The 26,397-nt window shown below is 29.9% G+C and overlaps 2 protein-coding genes across 4 annotated transcripts in view; one reads left to right on the forward strand and one right to left on the reverse strand.

Moving 5' to 3' along the window:
• Positions 1–7,509: 7,509 nt before the first annotated feature.
• LOC136982940 (techylectin-5A-like) lies at positions 7,510–8,957 on the forward strand. Its single transcript, XM_067279515.1, has 5 exons — positions 7,510–7,686; positions 7,752–7,939; positions 8,129–8,234; positions 8,314–8,478; positions 8,556–8,957. Exons 1-5 carry the CDS (start codon positions 7,545–7,547, stop codon positions 8,810–8,812), a joined length of 858 nt encoding a protein of 285 aa, XP_067135616.1. The 5' UTR covers positions 7,510–7,544; the 3' UTR covers positions 8,813–8,957.
• A 2,555-nt stretch (positions 8,958–11,512) lies between these two features.
• LOC136982880 (piezo-type mechanosensitive ion channel component 2-like) overlaps positions 11,513–26,397 on the reverse strand; it is a 186,569-nt gene continuing 171,684 nt past the window's right edge. For all 3 annotated transcript variants that reach the window (XM_067279432.1, XM_067279431.1, XM_067279430.1), the window contains 3 exons: positions 23,777–24,023; positions 19,466–19,740; positions 11,513–12,136 (listed from right to left, as the gene is read on the reverse strand). In XM_067279432.1, coding sequence (XP_067135533.1) covers positions 19,482–19,740; positions 23,777–24,023 — 506 coding nt within the window. In that variant the 3' untranslated portion in view covers positions 11,513–12,136; positions 19,466–19,481. The remainder of the gene's footprint in view (positions 12,137–19,465; positions 19,741–23,776; positions 24,024–26,397) is intronic.

Below are 26,397 nucleotides of genomic sequence, written 5' to 3' on the forward strand. Positions count from 1 at the left end.
TCAGCTCTGTGGATTTACGGGGTGCGGTAAGCTGCAACTGCACTTCCTTCTGGAGTTTTTCGCTAGTAAAGCCGATTACTTCAGGTAATATAAAACGCTGTTTCTATCTGCATTCCCTCTAAATATTTCTGAATCCACTAATGCTTTTGCCTTTTTTCAGAGTGGGGAGATGATTTTCACGCTGTTTGATCTCGGATTCGAAGTGATATTGTCAAGTTTCAACATCAGTGATGCGTTATTCAACTCGGTCACCAGACGTTGCAATTGTTCTCAGACTTTTATCCGAATTTTCTTCTGCTCAGGTTCAGAAATACGGAAACCCAACGATAACAAATGCGTTTCATGTGCAAACGGTTACGTAAAATTGTATGAACATTGCCATGAGAGATGTTTAACCTATTTGCAGATTTATTGCTGATAACTTGGCTGTCTTCTCAGACGATCGAACCAGCAATGCTAATGAATTCTTTAGTAAATACTTGCAAATTGTAAACACGACTGCTTTCATGTTGATTACCGGCCTTCAGAAACTGGTCGGAAATCAAGCCTCTTCACTATTCGCCTGTTCTAACATTACATAAATATCAGTAGTTATTTTTCGTAAACGGAGCGAAATTTCAGGTTCGTTACGACCAAATCACCGCTTTGCTATAAGCAAATAGCAAAGGAATGTGCCGTGAATGCTCTATCATTATTCCTTGCAGTTTCTTGGGTATATGTAACGAGGTAGAGTATACTACATAGAGTGGTTGAAGCGACTCCATGTTTGAGGAAAATTGAATACATGTCCGCCAGTTTCCTTTTAGTCAAGGGGCGTGGCATTTGTGTTGTGTAAAGTCAAAGAGCTGTAATATTCTAACTCGTTGCGTAAAAGTGATAATACCCGTCGTTGCCACCAAGAGCGCTTTAACCGTAGTCTGTGTAGTATATTGTAGCTCGTTGGATACACGGATTGATAACCGAGAATTTGTTATTGCTATACTTTCGACAGGAAAAAATTCAGTTTCAATTTGTTTTGGCTTGCCCTCGCAATATCGAAGTATTGTCACTAATTATCGAGTCGTGACTACGACGCAGTAGCGGGTCACCAGATTTTCTTAGATTCTAGTTTTTAGCCTTCCATAATCAAATGTAATTTTCATGTCTTTTATTTTTAATCAGTTTAAAGATGAAACATTACAAATTTTTAGTTTTGATAAATGCCCACGAAAGAAATGTATCCTTAGTATTATTTCGATAATTTACCATAATTCTGTTTTATAAAATAAACCTAAAATATTTAAAATAATAATTAAAAAATTCTACACCTTAATTTTTGACGATTTCGTTTAAATATTACACAATTATTATTATCCATTAATAATTTGTGTTCAACAGCGTAACCAGGAATTAAGTCTGATGGACGTTGACAAATAAATTTAAATTACAATGGTCATATATTCTTATATTTTATTAATACAAACGTTTTTAGGAAAAAATACTTTAAAACAATACAAAATGCCTGCATTACATTTAAATCAAGATTAATAAAGAATATTTAATTTAAACTGTTACTTTTAGCTCTTCTTGGCTACATCATTAGTTATGCTGTTAAGGGTATACCCAACTATATCCATATATGACACCTTTCGGACTATATTTATAAATATAATAAACAAATAGAGTGAAGTACAATATTCCAATTCGAATTCACGAGTTTTTGATTAATGAAATAAAGATCATTCTACACCAATTGATTCCATTTTGAACTATTTAACTTGTATTACTAACTTTGTACACAAAACGCGTCACAACTTACAACAAAGCATTTCAAATAAATTAAAGCAATCTGAAAGGAGAGTGAAATTCAATTTAGTTCTCAATTACTAAGACATTACTTTCGTTCTGAGAAATGTGTGGATATTTTTGGAGCTTTCTAGCAATATTTTGTATCTTTATAAATAAAGGCAAGTTTCTTTATAAGTATTTTTATTTTAATATACGCTAAGATTAGGGGATACTGGGGTTAGTTGTCACAAGGGGCATGTTGTCACAGTGCAAATATCTCCTATATTATCAAAACTGAATGGTCACGTCATCTAGGAGTAGGTTCATTTACCGCTCGCCTACGTCATCACAAAATTCGAATAATATCCGTTGCATTGTTTTCCGTTAATTGGCGGTTAAAAGATTTACAGCAAGTCACGTAAATTTTGATGCATCGTGTCTTGTGCCGTTTGAAAACTTGCAATTAGAAAAAGATGAGTAACAACTGTATTTCCTATTAGATAGGTCTTTAATATATATGTACATTATGAGCAATTGAATTTTCTATTTTGAAATTAGAAACTATGAACCGATTTGTTAATTAAGGAAGTTCATTTGGGGCAAATTGTCACACATCGAACGGGGCAAGTTGTCACTAAGACTGACTCATCCGAAGAGAAAGAAAAGACCTTCTGTTTGTGATGAGAGTTTGGTCTCACGAGCTATGTACAGATGTAAATCCATATTGTTTGTCACAATGTGACTCTGAAGACAATATGTAAAGATTCGAGTTACTTGTCTTTCGCAGAATAAATAATAGTAAATTAGTAATCTATTTTCTTTATAGAATTGGCACGAGTAAATGTCATATTACGCATAATTTAACATAACCAAAATAAACTCATGAAATGTGAGAACTTATACTACATATACCCTGTGACAATATACCCGCTTACTCTGTGACAACATACTCCGTCTAGGTCTAGGGGTATGTTGACAAAGGGTGACACAGTTTCTAAAATAATTAATAACTATGGCAAAAAAATAATTGAATGTTCATATATTGATTACAAACCAAATCAAAAGATATGTAGGTGTATACATTTTTACTTAAACCTAAATAAATTATTATAATAGACCCTAAAACTAGAAATGACTAAAAACTGTGACAACTAGCCCGGTCTCCCTTAAATTTAATCACTTTAATTACTATTTTTTTTTTTTTTTAGTGCTTACTATGAGTATGGATGACTTGATGCCAATTAAAACGGACGTACCTCTATTAAGTTCAAGTTCCAAAAATATTTTTCGTAAGTTGGTTATATTATAGTTATTTAAAAAAAAATGCATATTCCAGAAAAAAATTCTATATATATGCTTTCTTTTAGTGATTTCAAGACTTTTTTATAACATCAAATCAAGAATTTATACTGTAATTGGTATTATCGTTGGTGTAATAGTAGTACTTATTGCGGTTTGTATTATTGTGTGCGTATGCTGTCGTAATGGTTGTTGCATCTTCAGCAAATTAAAAATAAATAACACTTGCCTATCGTTGAGAAAATTCCATAAGACAACTCCTGGTCGTCTGAAACTTGTAAAGCAAAAGACAACCTTTATAACCCTTCAAACGGTTTAAATTTGTATGTATTTTCTAAATTATTTCGGATATGTGTATGTATTTTATATTAGCTGAATTTATTGTACATAAATTATTTTAAAATAAGATTTTAATAAATAATATATTTTATAAACTGGTAACCGAAAGTTCTTTATGATTAATTTCTTATTTTATACACAATAAATTAACAATGCATTTTCAATAGTTAATATCATTTAGAGATGACTTCTCTTAATTTTCTACATTTCCCTTCCTCTGATGATACAAAACTTATTAGGATGTAGTCAGGGACGTATTAAGGAAGTGTACCATAAGCATCCCCTTGATACCAAAACAATCGGTTTTATTACTTTAAAATGAAAATGAATACAATTACTTATTGTGACATTATCACAATGCCGGGCTGCAATTTTTAATCATATTTTTAATTTATTTCATTTAAAATATATCCGTTAGAAATGACATTCGTGCCGGCATCTATTAACTGCTTTCAAGGGACAATTTTTGAATAAGAACTTCCAAGTTCTTATATAGTTAACTAATCGGGGCCTCCTTCCCCCATGGTTTCCATATCTGGTATCATCTTTCATCCAACTCCGCTCTCGAGATTAAGAAAGACAGACGGCCGGACGACAGTGGGAATTTATGGGTCTACAATGTTTTCAAATTGCAGCCCAATATATCTCACAATTTCAATTGGGTAAGGGTAAGTGAATAAAGTAATATTCTCTGAAAGACAACAGGGAACACGCCTTGATCCATCCGTCTTGAACAGCACCCATATTCTCAAAATCCTGGATACTAAATATAGTAACATATCATTATCATAAGATGTAGTAAGAGATGTAAGAGACTCCATGCCTTTAACATACTATCCACTAATACTTAGTTTCTAAAAAAACCGTCATTAATTAAACAAACCATAGTCATATTCCCAATACGTTCTACGTCATAAACTGCGATTACGTTTCTCCCTGTCTGGAAATAATTTAACTCTATCATACCGCACATAGAAAGAAAAAAAAAGCACTCAAATAGTAAGATACTACGTAGCCAAACGAATAATGCATTTCACACTAAGCACTTCTAAGCCCAAATTTATACTAATTATAAAAGAGAAAGTCTACCGTATATTAAAAAAGAAATTGAAAGCAACTTGCTGTGATAACCCGGAGTCAAAATTCGATTTAAACTTTATTAACGAATTTTATATCATGAGAATTCTTGATTTTTAAAAGGCTTTTATTTAACTTGCTGTATCACGTCCTTAAATCTCACAACTCATATTTCACCCAGTTCAAATTAAGATAGAAAGCTGACACTCTGAGGAAATATAAATTAATCTGTCGGATTTAGCTATTACAATGCTCATATATTCTTATATTTTATTAATACGAACGTTTTTAGGAAAAAATTCTGCATTTTTAGTGATGTTTTTGGGGGTGATCCTATCATCATCATCATCATCATCATCATCATCATCATCCTCCTCATGCAGAAACCCAATAAACATAACCAAATGTAGAATTTAATCGGATAATGTTATAAAAATTAATTAAAACATTATTTTACTTAGATTAAAAAGTTAAATATTCCATTGTTTTGACTATAGCCAGAAATAAGTATCATCTCACCTTATTTTAGTACTAAAAATCACCACCACTACCATTATAGATTAAAAGGAAATAACTGAAAACCGAATAAAACTCCATAAAATTTATATTCGATGGAATACAATTGATTTAATTATTATTATTTAACTATTTTTTCCTTAATTACAAGAAACGTTTTATAAAATATATATATACGTATATTATGTATTTACATAATTAATATATACGGTATTTAGGTCTATATTTTGGCGATAAAGTTCCTATGTTCGTATTGGTAATCACAGAATTTTTCCTACACGAGGAATTTATATGGTCTACAACAGATAGACAGTCAAACCTCTAAACAACGGCCATTGACGTGAACATAAAAATGTCCGTCGTTCGGAGGTGGCCGTTATTGCAGGTTAGACAAGTAATATCATTTGAAAAAAGTTCTATAATTATGTTATTAATAAATTTATAGTATTTAAAGAACGAAAAATATACAAGAAATAAAAAAAGGTGGAAGGAAAGATAATTTTTATCTGGTATTTTACTTCCTTTTGAATTTACTGAATATCAATCAATTAATTAGAGCTTCGGTAAATTATTATAGTACAATTTAATACGAAACCAAATTATTTTATTTTTATTTTTATGATAGTGAATATTACGAAAAGAATAATTGTATTAATTTATTCAATATGTTAATTAATGATCAAACGGAATAAAAAGTTTTTTACAAATGATACCATAGATTAGGGAAAGTTTAACTTTTATCCGGTTAATTTAATTCTTATGTCCGGTATCACGAATTTTATATTTTAGTTTCCGGAATATGAGAGGTTATTGGACTTTCGAGTGCAATAAACTGTAAACTTAGAGATTCTGAATTATTAAATACCCCAAAAATGCTCTTAAACTATTAATTTAACTAACTTATATAAAGAATAAGCCTATTAAAATTTAAATATGAAATACTTAGGCCCTAACATAGGGAAGCAATACTACTTGGCACAGGGTTTCTAAAACATTTGATACAAATTATTCATTTCATTTATGGTACCAAGGATCTCTCTTTTTTTTTTTTTTTTGGTCAAATCGTGCTATTTAAAAATATAATAAAAGTTTTAATAGAGTTAGGACCACAGATTAATGTGGCCCAGCTTCTTTTTTTTACTTGCAAAAGGTCTTAGAAATATAGTAAAATTCTAGTTACATACAGACAAGGCCGGATCAAAAGACTGTGTGGGCTCTTGTATAATAGATACTGCTTTTCAAATAATTAAAGATCTCCTAGAGAACACGTTTATCATTATAATTTGTAATTACGACGATTAAAAAACGAGTTACTTTAAAGATAAAGGAAAAATTAACGCAGATACGAATGGATGTTTATGCAGGTAATCGTTACAATGCGTTACAAGGGGTGGGATACTTACCGAAACGTCACGTAGTGCTAAGGTCTGGACACGATTACTTTTTTTTCTTTTCGAAGTGCTGCATTGTAAACCGTACTGTTTGTGTCCGTTATACATATAATTAATGAAATAATGTAACGTTCGGTACCGCGTGCTATGTATTATTCCTTAATACAGTTAAGGGGGAGATCGAAGATATGGGGTGGGTATGTGCGACGTGTTACGAGGCATTAAGGAGATGGAATAATAGTTGAAAAGTATAAAAATAGTGTTAAGCAATTAATGGGCGATCCCTAATCCTTACAAAATTTTTGAAAAGTGACAAATACCTGAAATCTACGACGCACGTCAATTTTAACTTGGAAAACATAAAAAAAAGTGCGTCTGAAATTCGTACTACTAAAATATTTATATATAATTAATATAATAAAACAGTATCTTAACCAATTTTAATGTATCGATTAAATAATATTAAATAAAAATTAATTTAAGTAGCCTATACTTTTGGAAAATTATAAAGTCAACCTATATCCTAAAACTTAAATTAGTACACAGAATTACTATTATATCAGTTTCTTTTAATAATAATAATAATAATAATTAAAGATAATATAAATACTTGCAAAATTTTATTTAATTATATTTCCATTTTTAAAATTTATATTTTATTCATATATAAAACTTATGGATTAAATTGGATAATAATGAAATATATACATATACATACTGTATAGAGAGAGGAGAAACTAATAAAAGAATTTGTATATATTTGAATAATAAAGAGCAAAACTCTGATTTAAATATATTATATTTTTAGCATTTTATATATTTCTATAATCTAAATTTTTCATCAGAAATTCTTGCATTATAATAATAAAAGTCGAGATACAGTACAAGTTAAAAAATATTAATTTTATTTTAATTATAATTTAAAAAAAAAATTTTTAATACATTTCTTTAACGCTAAACGATATGATTTAAATATACAATTTATCAACGAAACAATCAAAAAGAAAAAAACATTAAAAATTATGTAATTGGTTAGATTTACTAGACTTAAACTTATCTTTTTCTAGCGGACTATTTTCATTTCCTTTCATTTTCCTATTTAAGAGCATAAACTCTTTTCTTCACGGAGCACTCGCTATCAAAACTTGATTGAAGATGAAAGCATTTGTTTACTTGTACGCATTTTGTTTTCTACTTTTTAATACTAAAGGCCTTGCTAGTGGACAACCACCAACTGGACAAGATGCTTCGGTTGTTCGGAGCAGACTCTTACAACTTGACAAATATATCCACGAACGTGAGTATATAAATATTTTTCCATGGCAGATTAATCACTTTAAAATTAATCAATTTAATCAATAGTTATGGAAGTGTTTTCGAAATCGCAATGCTTCGAATATCGCCAACAACAAGCGAAAGATTGTGCAGAACTGAGGAAAAATGGTGTTACTAAATCTGGTGTTTATGAAATTTATCTAAAAAATAGCATGAAGTTCAGTAAGCCACAGCAAGTTTATTGCGATATGGAAACAGATGGAGGTGGTTGGACAGTAAGTTTAATTTGAATTTTTTTTTATGAAACTCTTTAGATTTTTATGCTCAAGTTTATGCCAATGATTTTAAAATTCTCATCCTAATCTGCCAAATCCTTCAGGATAATTTCTAAAGGATTTTGCAAATTGGTCTGTGAATTATCATAGTTTATAATTGTAACATATAATATTTTAAAAATTTTACAGGTAATTCAGAGAAGGGGCAAGTATGGAAATCCAAGCGATTATTTCTTTAGAGATTGGGAGAGTTATGCTAAAGGATTTGGTAGCTTAAATGGAGAATTCTGGATAGGTAAGAATATTATGGAAATTTGTAACGTTTTAATTAAACTATTTTCAAATATGTTAAATACATTTTAAATTTTTAATAGGCAACGATTTACTGCACGATTTAACTAATCAAGACAGTTATTCTCTCAGAATCGATATGAAAGACACGGAGGGAGAAAGGAAGTTTGCTCAATATCGTAAATTTTCAATTGGAAGTGAAAGTGAACAGTATAAATTGTATGTCAGCGATTATAGTGGAAATAGTGGTAATTTTAATTTTAATTATTTTATTATATAGACTATACTTCTAATATTTAAAACATAATCGACCTTCTTATTTTAGGTGATTCATTTTTGGGTCATAATGGATTGAAATTCACCACTAAAGATAGAGATAATGATTATTCGGGATACAATTGTGCCAATCTTTATACAGGCGCGTGGTGGTATTATGCTTGCCATTATTCTAATTTGAATGGTCTTAATCTGAATGGTCTTGATCTGAATGCATTTGGCAAAGGCATTAACTGGTCTATCTGGAAAGGATATTATTATTCATTATCCTTTACCGAAATGAAAATAAGACCTACGACTAAGTAAGATCTTTTTGTAATCTGTATGTAATGTTATTCTTTTAATTTTCTATGTAATTTTTTTAATCTTGTAAAACTGAATGTAGTTATGAAAAATTTTAAGTTTTTCATTACTTCTTCTTGAATATAATCATATTCCAAATCTTAACTGTATTCCAAATATATAAATAAATATTACAAAACTTCTTATTGAATAAATTGTATTTATGCAAGATAAACAAAAAATGAAAACAAAGAATTAAATCAAATCGACAATTAAATTAATTTACCGTATATCTTGGCAGATAAGACGAGGTATAAATTTTCGTCGACGTTTTATAGTTTTAGCATATATCTGTCCTATAAGACGGCCCCCAAACTATCAACGGCCTATGAATTTAGTTAGATCGGTGATCGTTATCTCAATAATAATACTGTATAGCGTATACAGAATTATGTCCTATTTGTAATTTTTCGAATGAACAAATTTTATTTTCTTGCACTGCCTTGCGATTGTTGCAAACGTTTGCATTGATTCGGCATTCGGGTAATGACTGACTATTCACAAAAATGTCATATGGGCTATTCTATTTTGTGTACAAACCCTACTCTCTAGTAAATAATTACAATTTGTCCGTTTTTTTATAATGGTTTTAATTTATATAAATTTCAATCTAATTTTTTTTGTATCTGTCCTATAAGACGACCCTGGATTTTGGGAGCCTTTTTTTATGATTCGACTATCGTCTTATCTGCCGAGATATACAGTATATATTTTAATTATGAGAATATTTTGGAAGTAAATTTTTCATTTTCATTACAAATTCGCATTGAAAGAATGTAATTTAAAGGGCATAATCAAGAAAACATTCATTTTTTGTGATATTATTTTAATCATTTTGAAGAACTCGGATAGTAGAGCCAATTATTTATTTTCAAGTGAATGTACCTTTTAACTCATTGAAAAATTGAATTAAGTGATTTATTTAAATCCTAAACGGTTGTTAAAGATAATTCAAAAGCATTTATGCGGAGAAAAGAGGGGTGTGTTGTTCTGCTATTTTCAAAATATTTCTAAAAATATTACAAAATAAACTAATATTTAAATTATATTTTAAAACTGTTGGCTTATTTCAATTCTATAACCTGCAATAGATGCCTTTTAATTTTAAAAAGATATCACTTTAATAGTTAATGTTATCGAAGGATTGGCACAGATATCATAATTAATCAGAAATTGTTTTTTGCACCTTAGATGAAAAAATCAAGATCAGATATGGAAAGTTTAAGGGCAGGAAGCCTCGATTAACTATACACGAACTTCCAGTATGTACCAAAAGTCACGTTATTTCAATTCAAACAATTTCCCCCGAGAAAAGTGTTAGATGACTAGCATGACTCCCATTGCTAACGGAAAAAATATGATATACAGGGGCAAGACAATACTAATTTGATGTGGAGAGCATATATTTTACATTAAATAAATTATTAAGAAATAAAATCAAAATAAGAAAATTGATTGTAGGTTTGAAATATTTTTATATTACAAAAAAAAAAAAAAAAAAAACGATAAATCAGTACCTTTTTTGGTATGTATGTATACAAATATAACAAATGAATCCAGATATCATGAGCAAATACACCAACAACTGCTGTAAATGATTGGGCTAAATTTTGGATATATGATTATAGATTAGAAATAAATTTGGCACTAGAGTTAGGCATTAGGTATCATCTCTTACTAAAATTAATAATTATAATATTTAATTATTTCTAATCTATAATCATATAGCCAAAATTTATCCCGATCATTTATGGCAGTTGTTGATATATTTGCATATGTATGTGCTTTGTAACTCTTATATTTTTTGTAATTTTTACTTGTAGTGTGCCACAGAATTCTGGCAAGTATCTAAATGTGCCGTGCGTGAGAAAAAATTGCAGAGCACTGTATTAAACATTTTGAACAATTTGTGTTCCAATGTTTGTGAGCATGGTCTTAAGAAACGGTGAGCAAGAAAGGCAACTGTCTCCCAAATTCGGGCAAAACAAGAACAAAATAAATCAGAGAAAGCAAAAGCATTAACACATTATCAATGCTGGCAAATTAAAACTTGGTACTTTATTTTAATGTAAAGTTTTGGGAAAAATTAACTCCTCTGCCTTCTTAACCAAAGTGTCCTCATACACTCATGTTTGCAAGAGTTCTTCAAATGATGAAAATGAATTAACAGGACACGTGCAATCTGTGTTAATTCAAGATATACTAAGATAAAAACACAAACTATATTGAATATGATGATTAAATTAAAAGAAGCTGATATGTATTTGTATTTTCAGGTTCTAATTTTATACTTTAAGATTATCAAAGAAACACATGCTGGATCCACAATAAGGAAATTTATGATATACTGGTATGATCAAGGCAATACAAGTGGCCTAGAACTATTATCATTATTAACAATCTTGTTTTCAAAATATAACTGTGTAAATGCTACTATGACATTCAACATTAGACTATTTATAAAGTTATAAGCATAATGAAAAATACCAAAGCATAAACTGCATAATGGCTAATCTCACTTTAAAGTTTTGATTGAAATATGGCTAATTGCAATACTCTTCTGATGCAGCAACATTCATCACAAACATTTTTTATTTAAAATATGTATATTAAATCCAGTTTTTGTTTTCTTATTTAGTAAATAAAGGAATGTTAAAACAACAATTACAAATTTACAAGGTAATTTTATTTTCATTTTCTTTTCTTTGTTGTATACATAAGTTGTTATAGAGATGACTCTATACACTTTGAATTCATTATTTGTTTGTGGCATGATTTGTGTTCCTTCTTCCAAAAACGATGTTTCTCTATTAGAATAACTGATTTCAAAAAGACTTATTAAATTAAAAGAATTGTTTCAAATATCCGACTATATAAAAATACGCTACAAATAAAAATCAGTTTACATAATTACAAAATTTTTCAAAGAAAAACTCAGCTTTATATAAATATCCTGCTGGATGATTGCATAGAAGCTGTAAATTGGCAGGAAATTATTATTGTTGTTTTATCAATACCTGCAAACTGTTTTGACCCTTGATAAATTATAAAATTGAGACTGTACAATAGGGAATATAGAGTTCAAAAGATAAAATATCCCAGTCTTTATATATAATTATGTCAATATATTAATACTAGCAAACCACACTATTCACTTTCTTCAAAGAACATCATTACTTCAAAAATATACACTTGAAACTTCAGATGTAAAAATATCTTCTGTAAACCCTCTTGACTTTGGTGAAAAACAATTTTCAGTTGAAGCCGTTGAATTTTGATATTAAAATCCTGCAATTAAAAAGCAATTATTATTAAGAGAATAAAAATATTTCTCCAATCATAAATTGATTCTGGAAAACAATTCATTCTCTCTGTGTTGTAGGTACAAAGAGCATTTTACTACTTAGTTCTCCATTTATGTATGATCAAATAATAACAGATAGGAATTTTTCATATCTGGATTAAATCACCTACAAAAATTTGTGAGGATTTGACCTATATTTTCAGATCTCCTCAGAATCTTTACTATCATAGTTATTCAGCTGTCAATAATTCAGGATTATCATTTGTTTGTGTGAAAAAAACACCGAAAAAGAATGAGATGACATCAAAGGCAAAATACCTTCTTTCAATTCTAAAGCTATTAATGTTACTTTATTAATGTAGCTAGATTTATGTTTAAAAAATAAACAAAAAATTCTTAATATCATGATATCTTCACTAACTGATTTATTGTATGTTATTAGATAAAATTAAAAATAAAATTAGGCAAATGTATAGACAATGGCATAGCAACAAAATATAAAGCTCCTTAATATACAAGATGACTCAGATCACATGTACACCCCTTTTAAAGTAAGGAAAGTGAGTTTCATCAAAAATCCTAAAAATTTTGGTAAGTAAATCAGGTACTATCTATCAAATGTAGATATTTTCAACTTTCAATATTTGCTGAAAATGGGCAATCCAAGCTGAAAATTGAATTTTTTTAAATGAAATATGGTATTTTTTAAATTTAGGTTTGGATTAAATGCTAAAAGTAAAATAATTTTGTCTCAAACTTTTTCTGATAAAGCCTCCATTTAACATAAAATGATAAAATCTTCTCGATGAAACCTTATCACAAGCCATTCTGTTGCGATATTTTTTAGGTGAGTGAATATTCACTGCTAACAAATGTTAAATGCTGCACTTATGTTTACAGTTTACATTTTCATTTCAAATAAGTTTTCATTTTCAATTACACATACACATTCTAGGTGTTAAAGTGATCTATGTAGCCATGTCCTATGATAGAGATGGGCATTGGCATAAATGCAAATATGATATGCCAATGACTTTCTGGCAAACAATCCAGAACTTATCTTAAAAAGTGAATATCGAACATCTTTACTGAGTTGTATACTTTAACTCAGGGGTGAGCAACTTTTTTAATCAACGGGCCAATTTAAATTCTAAAAATTTTTGGCGGGCCGCACATAAAGTAACACTTATTAATAATTTACAAAACTTTATTTATAATAAACATTAGAATAAAAAAACATAAAATTTAAAAAAAGTAAAGATTTCATATACAAATTTTAATGCAAAATAAAAACAAACAAGAAAAGAACAGAAAAACGAATTTACTTGAAATTTTTAATGAGAAATTTGGCACTGTTTTTTCGATACAAGCTGATCAATATCAGCCGGAATTGATGAGGTAGCTACACGTACGCAGCTTTCTAATCGTGCATCACTCAGTCTTGATCGGTGGTCATTTTTGATTAATTTCATGGTTGAAAATAATTGTTCGCAAACATACGTACTTCCGAACAGAGACATCATTTGCTTTGCATTTTTCGTCAAAAGCGGAAATTTCTCAGGGCTCACATAAGATTTATAAAAATTTTCGATGTTTACTGAGAAAAATACATTTTTTAAATCGGTATTATTCTGCATGTCAATCACTTCCATTTGAAAGTCTTGGGAACTGTATCCACATCGATATTAAATGGCGAGGAAAACATTTTCATGGAAACCGCTGTCTTCTCAGCTTTGAACATTTGGAATCGTAATTGAAATTCGTTGATTAAAATGTCTATATATTGTGCGTATTTTTGAGAAGTAGTAACGTTTTCTTTTTCTAAATGTGGAAAGTGAGACACATTATTCTGCAAAAGATGCTGTTTCCACAATTTTAATTTGCGCTCAAAGCCCTGAATTTTATCATACAAATTGTGAATAAACTGTCCTTTGCCTTGAAGTTCCACATTAAGATCATTGAGATGCTGAGTCATGTCGATAAGAAACCCAAAATCGCACATCCATTCTTTATTACCAAAATGAGGAAAGGCATATCCCTTCATATCTAAGAACAATTGTATTTCGCTTTTTAAGTTGTATACTCTTTTTAGCATTGCACCTCTACTAAGCCAATGTACTTCGGTATTAAAAACCACGTCGCCATATTCAGTTTCTAAATCTTTCAGGAATTCTTTAAATTCACGGTGATTTAACCGCGACTTTATAAAATTGATTAGTTTAATTATTGGTACTGTGACATTTGGCAAACTCAATCTTTTCGCACACAAATTTTCCTGGTGAATTATGCAGTGGTTAACGAATATTTCCCTTCCTGTGACCTTCTTAATGTCTTGAAATAGCCTTCCCGATACTCCTACCTCCATGCTTGACATTGCCCGTGCTCCATCTGTCGATATACCAATAATCTTTTCTAATGAAATTGAAAAATTTTCCAACACAGACTTTAGTTCATCATACAGGTCTTTGCCAGTTGTAGTCCCTTGCATTGGATTCAGTGAACACAATTCTTCGGTAATATTAAATTTGGTGTCAATACCACATATAAATATAGCCAGTTGTGCTGTATCGCTAATATCGCAACTCTCATCAAGTGCCAAAGAACAGTATTCAAATTTTGCAATGCGTTCACAAAGCGTTGTTGCTATGTTCTCGGACAAGTCTTCAATTCTCCTTGCAATGGTGAATCTTGATAAACTAATGTTTGAAATAATATTTATTTTATCAGTAAATGCTATTTCTGCAACAGCAGTCAGACATTCTTTTATCATCTCTCCATCCGCAAAGGGTTTCATTTTTTTTGCCAGTATTTGACTGACAACAAAACTAGCCTTTACTGCCGTATTTGATAAAATAGCTTGATTTTTAAAAATAGCCTGTTGGTTTCCCAAGTTTTTCTCCATTTGATTAAACTTATCTATCCGGAGTTGTCCTGTTAAGTTTTTATATTGTTGTTCATGTTTTGTATCGTAATGCCTTTTTATGTTATATTCTTTTAATGTTGATACAGTCTCTAAGCATATTAAGCATACAGCTTTATCTTTGACGAAAGTGAAAAAATAATCAAATTTCCACTTTTCTTGGAAATGCCTGTGCTCATCCGCAACCTTCCGTTTTTTTTTGTTTGCTTTTCCGACATGCTATTATGGATAATTAAAAATTTGAAAGTTAAAAAAATTTGTAGGAAAACTTAATTTTGAATAAAAAAAACTCTAATATTACCTTTTTGACAATAATATTGTACTCACACCTTTCAAGAAACACAAGAATTGCTAAAATTGCTAGTTAACAGCTTACCAGTCTGACTGATTGTGTGACAGAAGAAACACAAACAAGCACAGACGTGGCACGTTCGTATTGCATGTTTGAACAAGTCGCCGACAAGTGAGTAACTCGTCACAAAAAATTGTTTCGGTTTAGTATGTACTACCATTTTATTATAATTAATTTTATAACAATATATTGATGGGAGAAAGTCGATAAAATAAATTCAATTATAGAAATGCTTGGCGGGCCGCGTGTTGCTCATCCCTGCTTTAACTTAATGGAATACACTTTTATTGAGTAGAGCAACACCAAAACAAAAATGCAACAAACACTATCAACTGTTTTAGAAATATATTTATCCCACTTTTCCATTTTTCTATACATGGCCATGGCGAATATGAGTTGGGAGGATAGCCAGTCACCTAAAATATTGCAAACGAAGTATTTTTAGCATACTCCACTATAGTGTGAAGTGCTTGTATTAGGACTTTTGTCCATCTGTCAGATGTCCACATGCGTGCACAACAACCACTTGATTCCAAGAATTTATAAAATTTATTTTAAACAAAATTAATATTTGATTTGTTTTTGTGGAGCGTGCTATCATATTGGCTTGACCAAGCTTGTTATTTATTAGAATGCTTTTTATTTAAATTGGATTTTTTGTTGGTATGTCTGTCGTGCTATCCCCATTGACTAGCTTAGTTCATTGTTACAAATTGAACTAGCCAATGAGGAGCCTGGAAAAATTTGTTATAGAATTTGAATATTTGAAAATGGCTAGCTATTAGATTAATAATTGTCTGGTTAAGTTATCAATGTAAGTATCACCTTTTATGTCTCTCTTAAAATCCAAATAATGGCCCAAAAGAAACTTTGTACAACCTTATAAAATACCTCACAGAGACATTGGCTATATAAATAAGTTCATATACTGTAGGTCATTATAAATAAACAAATAAATCTTTATTTTGTACTAGAAGATCTACCTGAAATTTTATTATATGCTTTGCCCTTTATTACCACTTCTTTAATGTTTAAATTAAAACTCTCCTATAAAATATTAATATTATACACTAATCATTAAGTATACATACTCATGTCTATAAAGCATATTTAACAACTTTTCTTCTAAAAAAAGCTCTATTTTAAAACAGCAATTTTTAAAATTTAGGGAATTAAAAATTAAATAAAAGATTTTTCTTAACTTTTTATATGTATAATGATAATGATTATTTTTGTTTTGTCCTTTACAGATTATATAAATGATCTGCCTATAAGTTTTGCACTGACGGAGACCTCTTACAGTAAAATAGTGAACTTTGTAGTTACAAACAACAGAATTATGACTGAGTTAATATGGCAAATTCAGTAAATTTTTCCTTTGGAGTAAAGAAATGAGGTGTTTGTAGCATGGTAGGATGTAATAATTCTAACTAATACCACGGGTAGTTTTTTTTATTTTTTCCAAATGAAAAAAAGACCCAGTTAGAAGAGTGGCATGGATTAATGTACAGAGACTTTACTTTCTTTTATTTGTTCATCTTCATTAATTATAAAAACATTCCTATAAAAACATATGGACATTTTATTTCCAATAAACAATGTCTGTCACTGTCTCTGATAATTCCATCTAGAGAACAGCATAGCCATGGCATTCTGGGCACTGCACTCTTCATTGAACAGATATCTGAAGAGTTTTCTATCAGTATACTCTATTCTGATCAGCTAGAGATATGTATTGATTTGTTTTCCTGTATCTTTTTCTTGTTCCAAAATGTGGCTAAACCTTGTTGCTTGTTTGTATTCCTTTTTTAAATTTGCTAGTTTATTCCAAGCTTGTGGTAAACTTGTTCTTGATTCTATTTTTCTTCTTCACTAATAAAAAAGTAAGACATACATCTACCAAGAAGTTCTGCCCTGTTTGAGCATCATTTTCCATTGGTCTTTAAGCTGAAAAATAATATACTGCCATTGAGTTATATGTTTATGTTGATTCTTTTATCAGTTCTCTTACGTCATATGTTGATGACAGCAAGTCTTGCATATACTTTTTTCTTTTGCAATAAACATTAAAAAGATTTTTAAAATTTTGCATTACTATTTTTATTTTTAAAAACAAAACATACATTTTTATAAAATTAAATTTTAATGACATTTTAAATAATCAAAAGAGATGTAATATAGATTAACTTTTTTTTGGGCAACTTACTTGTAATGGAATTTGTTAGCGAGATTTATGTACTGTACCTGCATTTACAGAATACATTTACGAAAAGCTGTATATTTTTAAATATTTTGCGTAACATTATGAAATTAGCATGTTTATTTTAATTTTTTCTCATTATAATGGATTTTCTATTAAAAAATATCCTCAAAAGTGACAGAAAATAAAATTATTTTTTAAAACTATGTCCACTGCACCTATGTAAATACACATGCTTGTAACTATGTTTTTCAAATTTCCATCACAAGGGGACACTTCACCATAATGCCATCTGATTTAGGCAGGAAGCATATAGAAAGTCACAACCACCAGCAGACAGACATTCAAATGGAAAGGATATTACAAAATCTAAAGAATATTGGACTGAAAATTTTGGTATGATTAAGATAATGAAGCACTATTCATTTTATGTTCTGAATCAGTCATTTGTAAGGCTTTGTGTCCTCATCGGGTTTTTGGACTATACATATTCATTTTTTTTGTTTTTTTTGTTTTTGCTTGTTGGTGTGTGGAGAATTGGCAGCAGTGTGGTGAGAGGGAAAGGGTATTTAAGGAAGCAAGGATTGGCAACGAGATATATATTTTTTCTGGCTGGTGAGAGATCGCCCAAGTCAAAAAGAAAGGTCTACGTTTTTGTTAAGGTGCTTAGGAACTGTGTGGTGCAGTTGAAGCTATATACAGATGTGTATTATGAGACAAAGTGAAATCCATTTGCATTGACGAAAATACTCATTGGATGCTTAGAACTGTGTGTTAAATTAGTAAATTGCCAGTAGTAGACATTGCCCAAATAGTATTTTGGGGAAAGATTCATTTGCATATTAACAGAAAGGACTTGTATCATACCCAACTCATTATACAGACAAATTCATCTGGTACATAGCTCTCTTATCTCATGGTAATCAGACCCTACACATCCATGCAATAGTCCCATTATTGCGTACATGTGTAGGTCTGATTACCACAAGATAAGAGAGCCACTATTGCTATGGATGTGTGATTTCCACAGTTTCCACAGAAGAGACTGTCTCTTCTGTAAAGAGACATTTTGAAACTTTTCATAAGAACTTAAGCAATAATAAAGAGAATTAATTTCTCATAAACTGAACAATACTAAAAGGCAGCCCAACACTTTGATGAAATTGATTTCAGATAGTTTCAATATAATTGCTGCTAATTTTGAGGTTTCAAAAGTTATTGCATAACATAGAAAACCATTCATTGATGGGGAGTGTATTAAAAAGAATGGCTAGAATGTGCTATTTTCCTTTTAGATAATCTTTCAGATAAGGAAAAATAATTTAGTAGATTAAATATTTGTCTGAGAATAGAAAAACAGTTGAGGATAGTATACTTAAATTGAAAAAGAATACAGCAGCAAAACTAACGAAAGATTTGTTTCATATAAGTTCTTTTCTATTTGTGGTGATGATAGCACAGACATTACATCATCAGCTAGTCTAGGAATCATTGCTCCATTTTGTAGATTTGATGAAATATGTGAAGAGATGATTAATCTTGTAACACTACCTGAGTATATTACTTGAATGAATTATCTATTTGACAAATTGGTATTTCAAAAGTGTATCCATCAGAACAGTGTAATCTGTAATGAAGAAGAATTTGTAAAGCTTTTTGCAAAACATGTTGGTCATCCACTAACAGGTTTTTTCATTACATCATACATATGTGCAAAAGCTGGCTTAAAAGAATTAAATGAACTGATGCACATTTCTTGAAGTATATCACTTTGAATATATAAATAAAAATCAATTTCACAAATAAGATAAAGTACAGATTTTTTTCTGGCTAATGCTTACCCAAATTAAATATATACTATTGTTGCCGTTCAGGAAATCTAGTCCATTTAATAAGTGTCTCTGGTGAACGATACAGGAACAATAATTTTGCAAATAGATCTTCTTCGAGAGAAAATTCTCCACTTTCACGAACCAAATAAATGTCCAAACAAAGCTGCAATACTCTGTCAACATAAGGCATGTCATCGAACATAATCGTAAATGAAGATCCAGCCACAAAACTACGTATCAGTCGGGAAACCAACAATACAAAGGTTGTATACAATCCGACGATTCTAAAATTAAGAAACAATTCAAAATTAAGATTTTGCATTTATATAAATTTGAACAGTGATTAATAATAAATAAATAATTTAATATAATAGACAAATCTACAACAGTAAGTTCTGAAACAATATAATTTCTAAAAGTATCACCTCCAAGCCTTTAGATTTCCAGTACAGTTCGAATATAATAGATGAATGAACATTTTCAATTCTTCCTCCAGAATCTGCTTCAGGTTCACAATCATTCCAAAAACGTTCAAAATTCTTGGCATTCACATTTGGAATGATTGTGAACCTGAAGCAGATTCTGGAGGAAGAATTGAAAATGTTCATTCATCTATTATATTCGAACTGTACTGGAAATCTAAAGGCTTAGAGGTGATACTTATTTGTACCAGTATTTTTATTAGAAAGTGGTATAATTTCTAAAAATAATATTAATTAAATTATGAAATATACTGTATATGAAAAAAATTCTTATTACAAATTATGTTACACTTCAAGAATGTTTTTAAATTTTGAATTTAATTCATTTAGTTGGTGTCCATATAATATCATCCAACCTATGTCATAGTATATTAAAATAAGACAACATAAAATGTAAATCATCCAAACTACATTTAAAATAACAAAATGAAATATTTCATTAAATTATTATTAAGATATTTTCTGTTTATAATTTTATGTAGAGCATTTTTTGAAATCAACTATTTCAAAAGACTTGCTCTATATAAGATAAGATACATCAAATAACTAGTACATATCTTAAAAGCCTATAAAATTTGATATACAAAACTGTATTCAATTCATATATAATCTTTATCATATACCATAACAGGAAAAATAGAATATGTAATACTTGTTAAAATAAATATTTATTATTTCTGTTCATTTAATAGTAAAAGAATGCATGTATGTATTTGTTTTTTTATATTATTTATGTAACAAATTATATATAATGGTATATGCAAACATAAACCTATATATATATATATATATATAGGTTTATGTTTGCATATACCTATATATGTATAAATGAAATTTAGATATAATAAATATATATATATTTATTTATTTAGAACACATTTATGTAATGAATTTGTAAGTGAAGTTTCTAACAAAGATAACTCAGAAATAATGCTTAAATATTTCTTGATTTATGTAATTTAAAGCAATGTATATTTATGTAATCTTATATATTACTTTCAATGATTGTCTTTATTTGATCTTATACAATCTTTCGAAATTATTAATCATTTTAAATAAGAAAGAATTCTGATGATAATCAATTCACCTATTTAACTCTGCATTGAAATTTCTACTTAAATAGCAAAAAACATAGTAAAAAGAAATTACTGTAGAAATGAAATATATTCATCTGCTATGTCAGGTGGCGAACCTATGGCACGCGTGCCCAAAGTGGCATGTAAGAGAAATCATCTGGCATGTAATGTATCATATGATTTCTGTCCTTTTCAATCATCCTTTCTGTTTATCACCTGATCATCCTTTTTTCAATCAGATTTTTTACATTTATTCAAATTAAAGCGTATTCGTTTAATTCCTTTAAATATCATTATTCGAAGTCTAAGACTTTGTCATGCATTAACATCTTTAAAGCTAAGCATGCTTACAATATGGCACGTGGACTCAAAAAGGTTCGCCATCCCTGTGCTATGTTTTACTACATTCTTACCAGGGTTAAAAATTTGCTATTCTTTCATTCTATAAAATGGCAATAAGCTTAATTTTGAAGGTAGGAATGGGTTTCATAAAAAATTGTAAATGCTAATAACAGATAAAATCGTCATTAAGTCTGACCCTACTGGAGATACACATGACCCCCCATTATCTCTCCAACCCTCAACCTTTAACCACCAAAATTAATAACATCAATCCCCTAATAAACAAACTTTGCTGCAAAATTTCAGAAATTTTCAATAAAAAGTACAGGAGTCATTAAGCTTTAAAGTGGGTGAACAAAACTGTGCCTTCACACAGTGATGTAGCAAACATAACTGGCACCTGGAGCATAACTGGCACCCAACACTTTATTGGCGCTCCTCTCCCCCTCCAGAAACACACATAGTTTGTCTTGGAGACCATTTGGGCACCCCTCTGCGAGTGGTGCCCGGTGAATGATACACCCCCTTGCACTCCCTTCACTATGCCACTGTCTCCACACACACAGAAAATACCCCCAAATTTTTTTGCATTTCTTGATGTTTTAAGGTGTCCTAAGTCCAAAAATGTAAAAATCTGGGGGGCATTTTTGCTGGATTGCCATACTTTCCCTTTGTTATAACAGCAGGGAAAGTAAAAACAGTTGAACTGGGTGTTGTTGCCAATTTCATACATTGGTCTCCTCTCTATACACATTTGCTGCAATCTTCAAAAAACATGGCTTCCTCTTCTCTCTCCCCATAGCCAACATTATGCAGGCTTATCTGTAATGATAGAAACAGGCTCTCCTTCTCAAGAAATCCAGGGTTTATGCTGTACCCCTTTGCACCTGAAAATGGGGAAAACACAATACATCAGTGCTACAGCCAGAATGCTGATGAGTCATTTAGAGAGTACCAACAAGATATCACAAAATGTAGATGCTCCACAAAGTTAACTGCAAAAGTCATAGAGTACAATTTCAACCCTTTGTGGACCCAAACCACCCTCCTCAAATGTTGTGCCAATCATAGGGTATTATTTATTTGGGAAGCCCTTTTCACTTTCACCTTGTGCCTATGCAATACACCCACATTTGAGCTTTCCAACTTGTAAATTTCATTTTTTAAACTTTTCAACCATAATGCCACACTACCCTCATCATCCTGTTTTTAACACACCATGGACTCATACCATAAAAAATGTTTTGAGACTTCTATTGTGCCTTTTGTTTCAAATTTTTGTTCTTTCCTGTACTCATGAGCCTCAAATTCCAATGTTTTTATATATTCTTAAACTCTACACTGAATTTTGTAATATAACTTACTATTTGTCAGACTAGTTATTGATAATGATATTAATTCAAAAATTAATTAGGTTCATAATGATAATTTTAGAATAAAATATTTGTTAAAATAATTTGAATAATTTGATTATTATATAAGGTTTTATACAGGGTGGGCCAACGAAAACGAAACGGCAGAGTGTTCGTGTTCATCCAAGCAAATCGCTCGGACAGGTCGATTTTATTCTCGATAGGACATCTTTTGCAATAAAGTTTTTGCAATTCTGAATACAACAGACAACAAAAAATTTTAAAATCTCATTTATTTTGTATTAAGTAAACAAACATTTATTTCGAAAAAAATGTTTGTTTAGTTAATATTCAGATTCGCAAAAACTTTATTGCATAAGATGTCCCCTCAGGAATAAAATCGACCTGTCCAAGCGATTTGCTTGGACAAACATAAACACTCTGCCGTTTCGTTTTCGTTGCCCCACCCTGTATATTTATTACCTTAAAATTTATTAACTATAATTGTTACCAACAGGGTCTCTGTGACCCAGTCCTAGGTACAGTTCATAATACCAAGAATAATGGAGTTGTGGGGGAGTTGTATTCTTTGATATGGTCTATTGCATCAGTCACTTTTTAAGATGTATATTGAGTTGTAATTATCTCAATATCAATAACAAGGCAACATCTATGGTCAGTGTGACCCATCTATCAAAATCTGTAGCAGTTATGTAAGTTAGAACATGATTTTTGAAAAATCACTTTATATAAATAAGATTACTATATTTTATAATATTGCATAATTGGCCTGTGCAACAACTAAATTGTTAAAAAAGTAATGTAACAAAATATTTTGAAAATTTTTAGGTAAATTTGTTAATTCAAGCAAATATATTACTGATGCAGATGGTTAAAAATTTTGGGAAAAAATCGAGGATAATTAGTAGCAGTTGTGCAAAAATTATTTGTTGGTAACAGTTACAAGTTAAAAAAGTATTGATTACAATTATGTTGTAATGAAAAAAGAATATAAAATATGCATTATATATTTTCATTTTTAATAAAGAGCTCTTATATAATACTTACCCATACTTTGAAAGCACATACAGTTCTGATGGCAAAACTCTATCATTAAAAGCTAATATTCTCAAAACATTACAGTTATCAAATCGTAAGAAAGAGTAAGGATAATTTGATTCTGCACAGTCTTCTTGTACTTCCCACCATTCTGCTTGTGAACTCAAATTATTGAAACCACCAGATCTTAAAGATATAGACAAGTTTCTAGGATATAATCTTGTATCTAGCGAGTCATTTGAATCAGAGTTGGAATCTGAACAATAAAATACACAATTATTTAAACAATATTAATAATAAAAAGATTATAATTTATTGTGTAATAACATACAAGCATTAAAAATAATAAAATTTACATAAAGATTGACTATTGTTTCCATTATCTGTCATAATTAATAAACACAAAAATCTTCTGTAATATAAATTTGTGCTTTTTCATTTTTCCATGAAAATGTATAATAAAGTATATATGAGTTCAATAAAGATTAATTTTGTTAATTTGTATTTTGTTATTGGTTATTTAATATGAAAATGATTAAACATAAACAATACATCCAGGGCTGGATTTATATAAGGGCATTTGGGGCCTGTGCCCAGGGCCCCCACAAAACTAAAAAAAAATTATGTTTAAACACAATTTTCTATTATCACGACAGCCTAGTGTGGCCAGGCCGGATGGCCGAGCGGTCAAGGTGGCAGCCTACCGCTCTGGGGGACCCGGGATCGAATCCGAACGGGTCGAATAATCCCCAGGAATTTTTCAGGGAGTGGTCCGTTCGGATATGTCAGGCCCCATCCCTCACCACCCGGTCGCCCCATTGTGGGCCTGGCCGAACCCATAATGGGCCTACTAAAAGAGGCCCTCTTAGTGCCCACAAGGCAGAAAGAGTTAAAAAAAAAAAAAAAAGCCTAGTGTGGCCTAATCATGAGGGCAACAGGCAGAGAAAACCAAACCCGGGAAAAAACCTATGAAACATCGGAAAATTTCTGGAAAAAATTTCACATAGGTATTTTTCAGTTAAATTAAAATAATTAGTTTTACGCTATAAAATATATGTATGTTTACAATAACCTTATTTTTAAATGAAATTTACAACTTCCTAGTTCAAATCTAATTGAAAGTACAGTATTTTGTGTAAACTTTCTAAATCATAAAATTTGCCTACTCTTAAAGGGGGAACCCCCACCGAATTTGTGCCCAGGGCCCCTGGATTGGTAAATCCAGCCCTGAATACATCAGAAATAACATTTTAATGTGCTGTGAAAATTCGTAAAATATTTGCTTAATAATCTAAAGTTAAAAATGGTAATCAGTTTGATACATTGTGCCATCATCTTTATGGTTTTATATTACATCTTATAAAAGACTGAACACCTTCAGTCTGTAGAGTAAACAACCATTATGATTACATTCTAGTAAAAAAATATTATTTCTTTGAATGCTTACTTATAATCTAAAAATACTTGTGTATTAGGCAAGAGTTTCTGGTTTAAATCCATTCTCAGACAGATGTTTATTCATTCATATCAAAATTTAGTTATTTCAAATTTATTAAAGTTTCTGAAAGAAACATATCTACCTGCATTCATATGGAGTAATAAAATACTACTACATCTTTAATCTAAATTTATAAACCATTAACATAATTCTAATGTGGTTTTTTTGTATTAAAAACCCACAGATTATCACAAATTTGAAAACAAGTTTTCAAAGCAATTATATGATTATTGTATTGATAAAGTGAATTAAAATTCCATTTTATTTGTTTATTTTTTAATGTATTAATGTAATACTAAATATGTTAACCTCATACTTTTTGAAAAACTTTTAAAAGCAAAGTTAAATAAATATTCTCAGCTATCTTCAGATTCTAAAATAGAAAGAATTCAAAATAAAAGTGTAATGGAATGTGGAATGTAAGCACATGACAGTAAAGAATAAAATTAAATGATGAACATAAAGCATAAAATTAAAATTCCATGTTATTTGATTTAAAAAAAATTGTCCTAAATCCCACAAACCTTAAGAAGCACACATACCTTCTAAGACTGAAGGTATGCAGAGGATAAGAAACAATAGAATAATTCCAAACAACAAACATTGTCCAGTTTTATAAAATATTTATTTCTAAAGGCAACATCTGATTGTCACAAAGAAAATCCTTCAGTTTATTCACTCCTTTATTCCTTTCTTTCAATGTCTAAGATCTCTTTAATAATGGCAGAAAATCAGGTTTATATTACATACTTACTGTATATGTATGAAACTGATGGCCATTTCAAATTTTATTATTATTATTATTTAGGGTTTACTTAAATCAAGGAGAATAAATACAACAAACAATATAAAAAGTTTTCTACTATGTTATTAATGTTTTCTCCAATCCAAAAACTTTCTTGTGGGGATGATGCACAAATTATAAATACAGTAAGACCCTACTTAACATGGGAATGCATTCCTAGACAACAAAGTGCTAAGCAAAACAGTGTTAAATGAGGTAATTTTAACATAGAGTAAATAGGGAAAGGGGAACACGTGACCAAAAATAAGTAAATTTTACTATAACTTTAAGTTATGTTTATATTAATTTGCATAATAATATATTTTAAATAACACACAAACATATGCA

The sequence above is a fragment of the Centruroides vittatus genome, unplaced genomic scaffold (assembly GCF_030686945.1).
Source record: "Centruroides vittatus isolate TY-2023 unplaced genomic scaffold, ASM3068694v2 contig_874, whole genome shotgun sequence".
Classification (NCBI taxonomy): domain Eukaryota; kingdom Metazoa; phylum Arthropoda; class Arachnida; order Scorpiones; family Buthidae; genus Centruroides; species Centruroides vittatus.

What these genes read in the sequence shown, in the direction of transcription:
- LOC136982940 (XM_067279515.1), top strand. Translation starts at nt 7,545, where the DNA reads ATGAAAGCATTTGTTTACTTGTACGCATTTTGTTTTCTACTTTTTAAT. An exon ending in AAATGGAGAATTCTGGATAG is followed by an intron (nt 8,235 to 8,313) that starts GTAAGAATATTA and finishes AATTTTTAATAG; the next exon opens with GCAACGATTTACTGCACGAT. An exon ending in CGATTATAGTGGAAATAGTG is followed by an intron (nt 8,479 to 8,555) that starts GTAATTTTAATT and finishes TTCTTATTTTAG; the next exon opens with GTGATTCATTTTTGGGTCAT.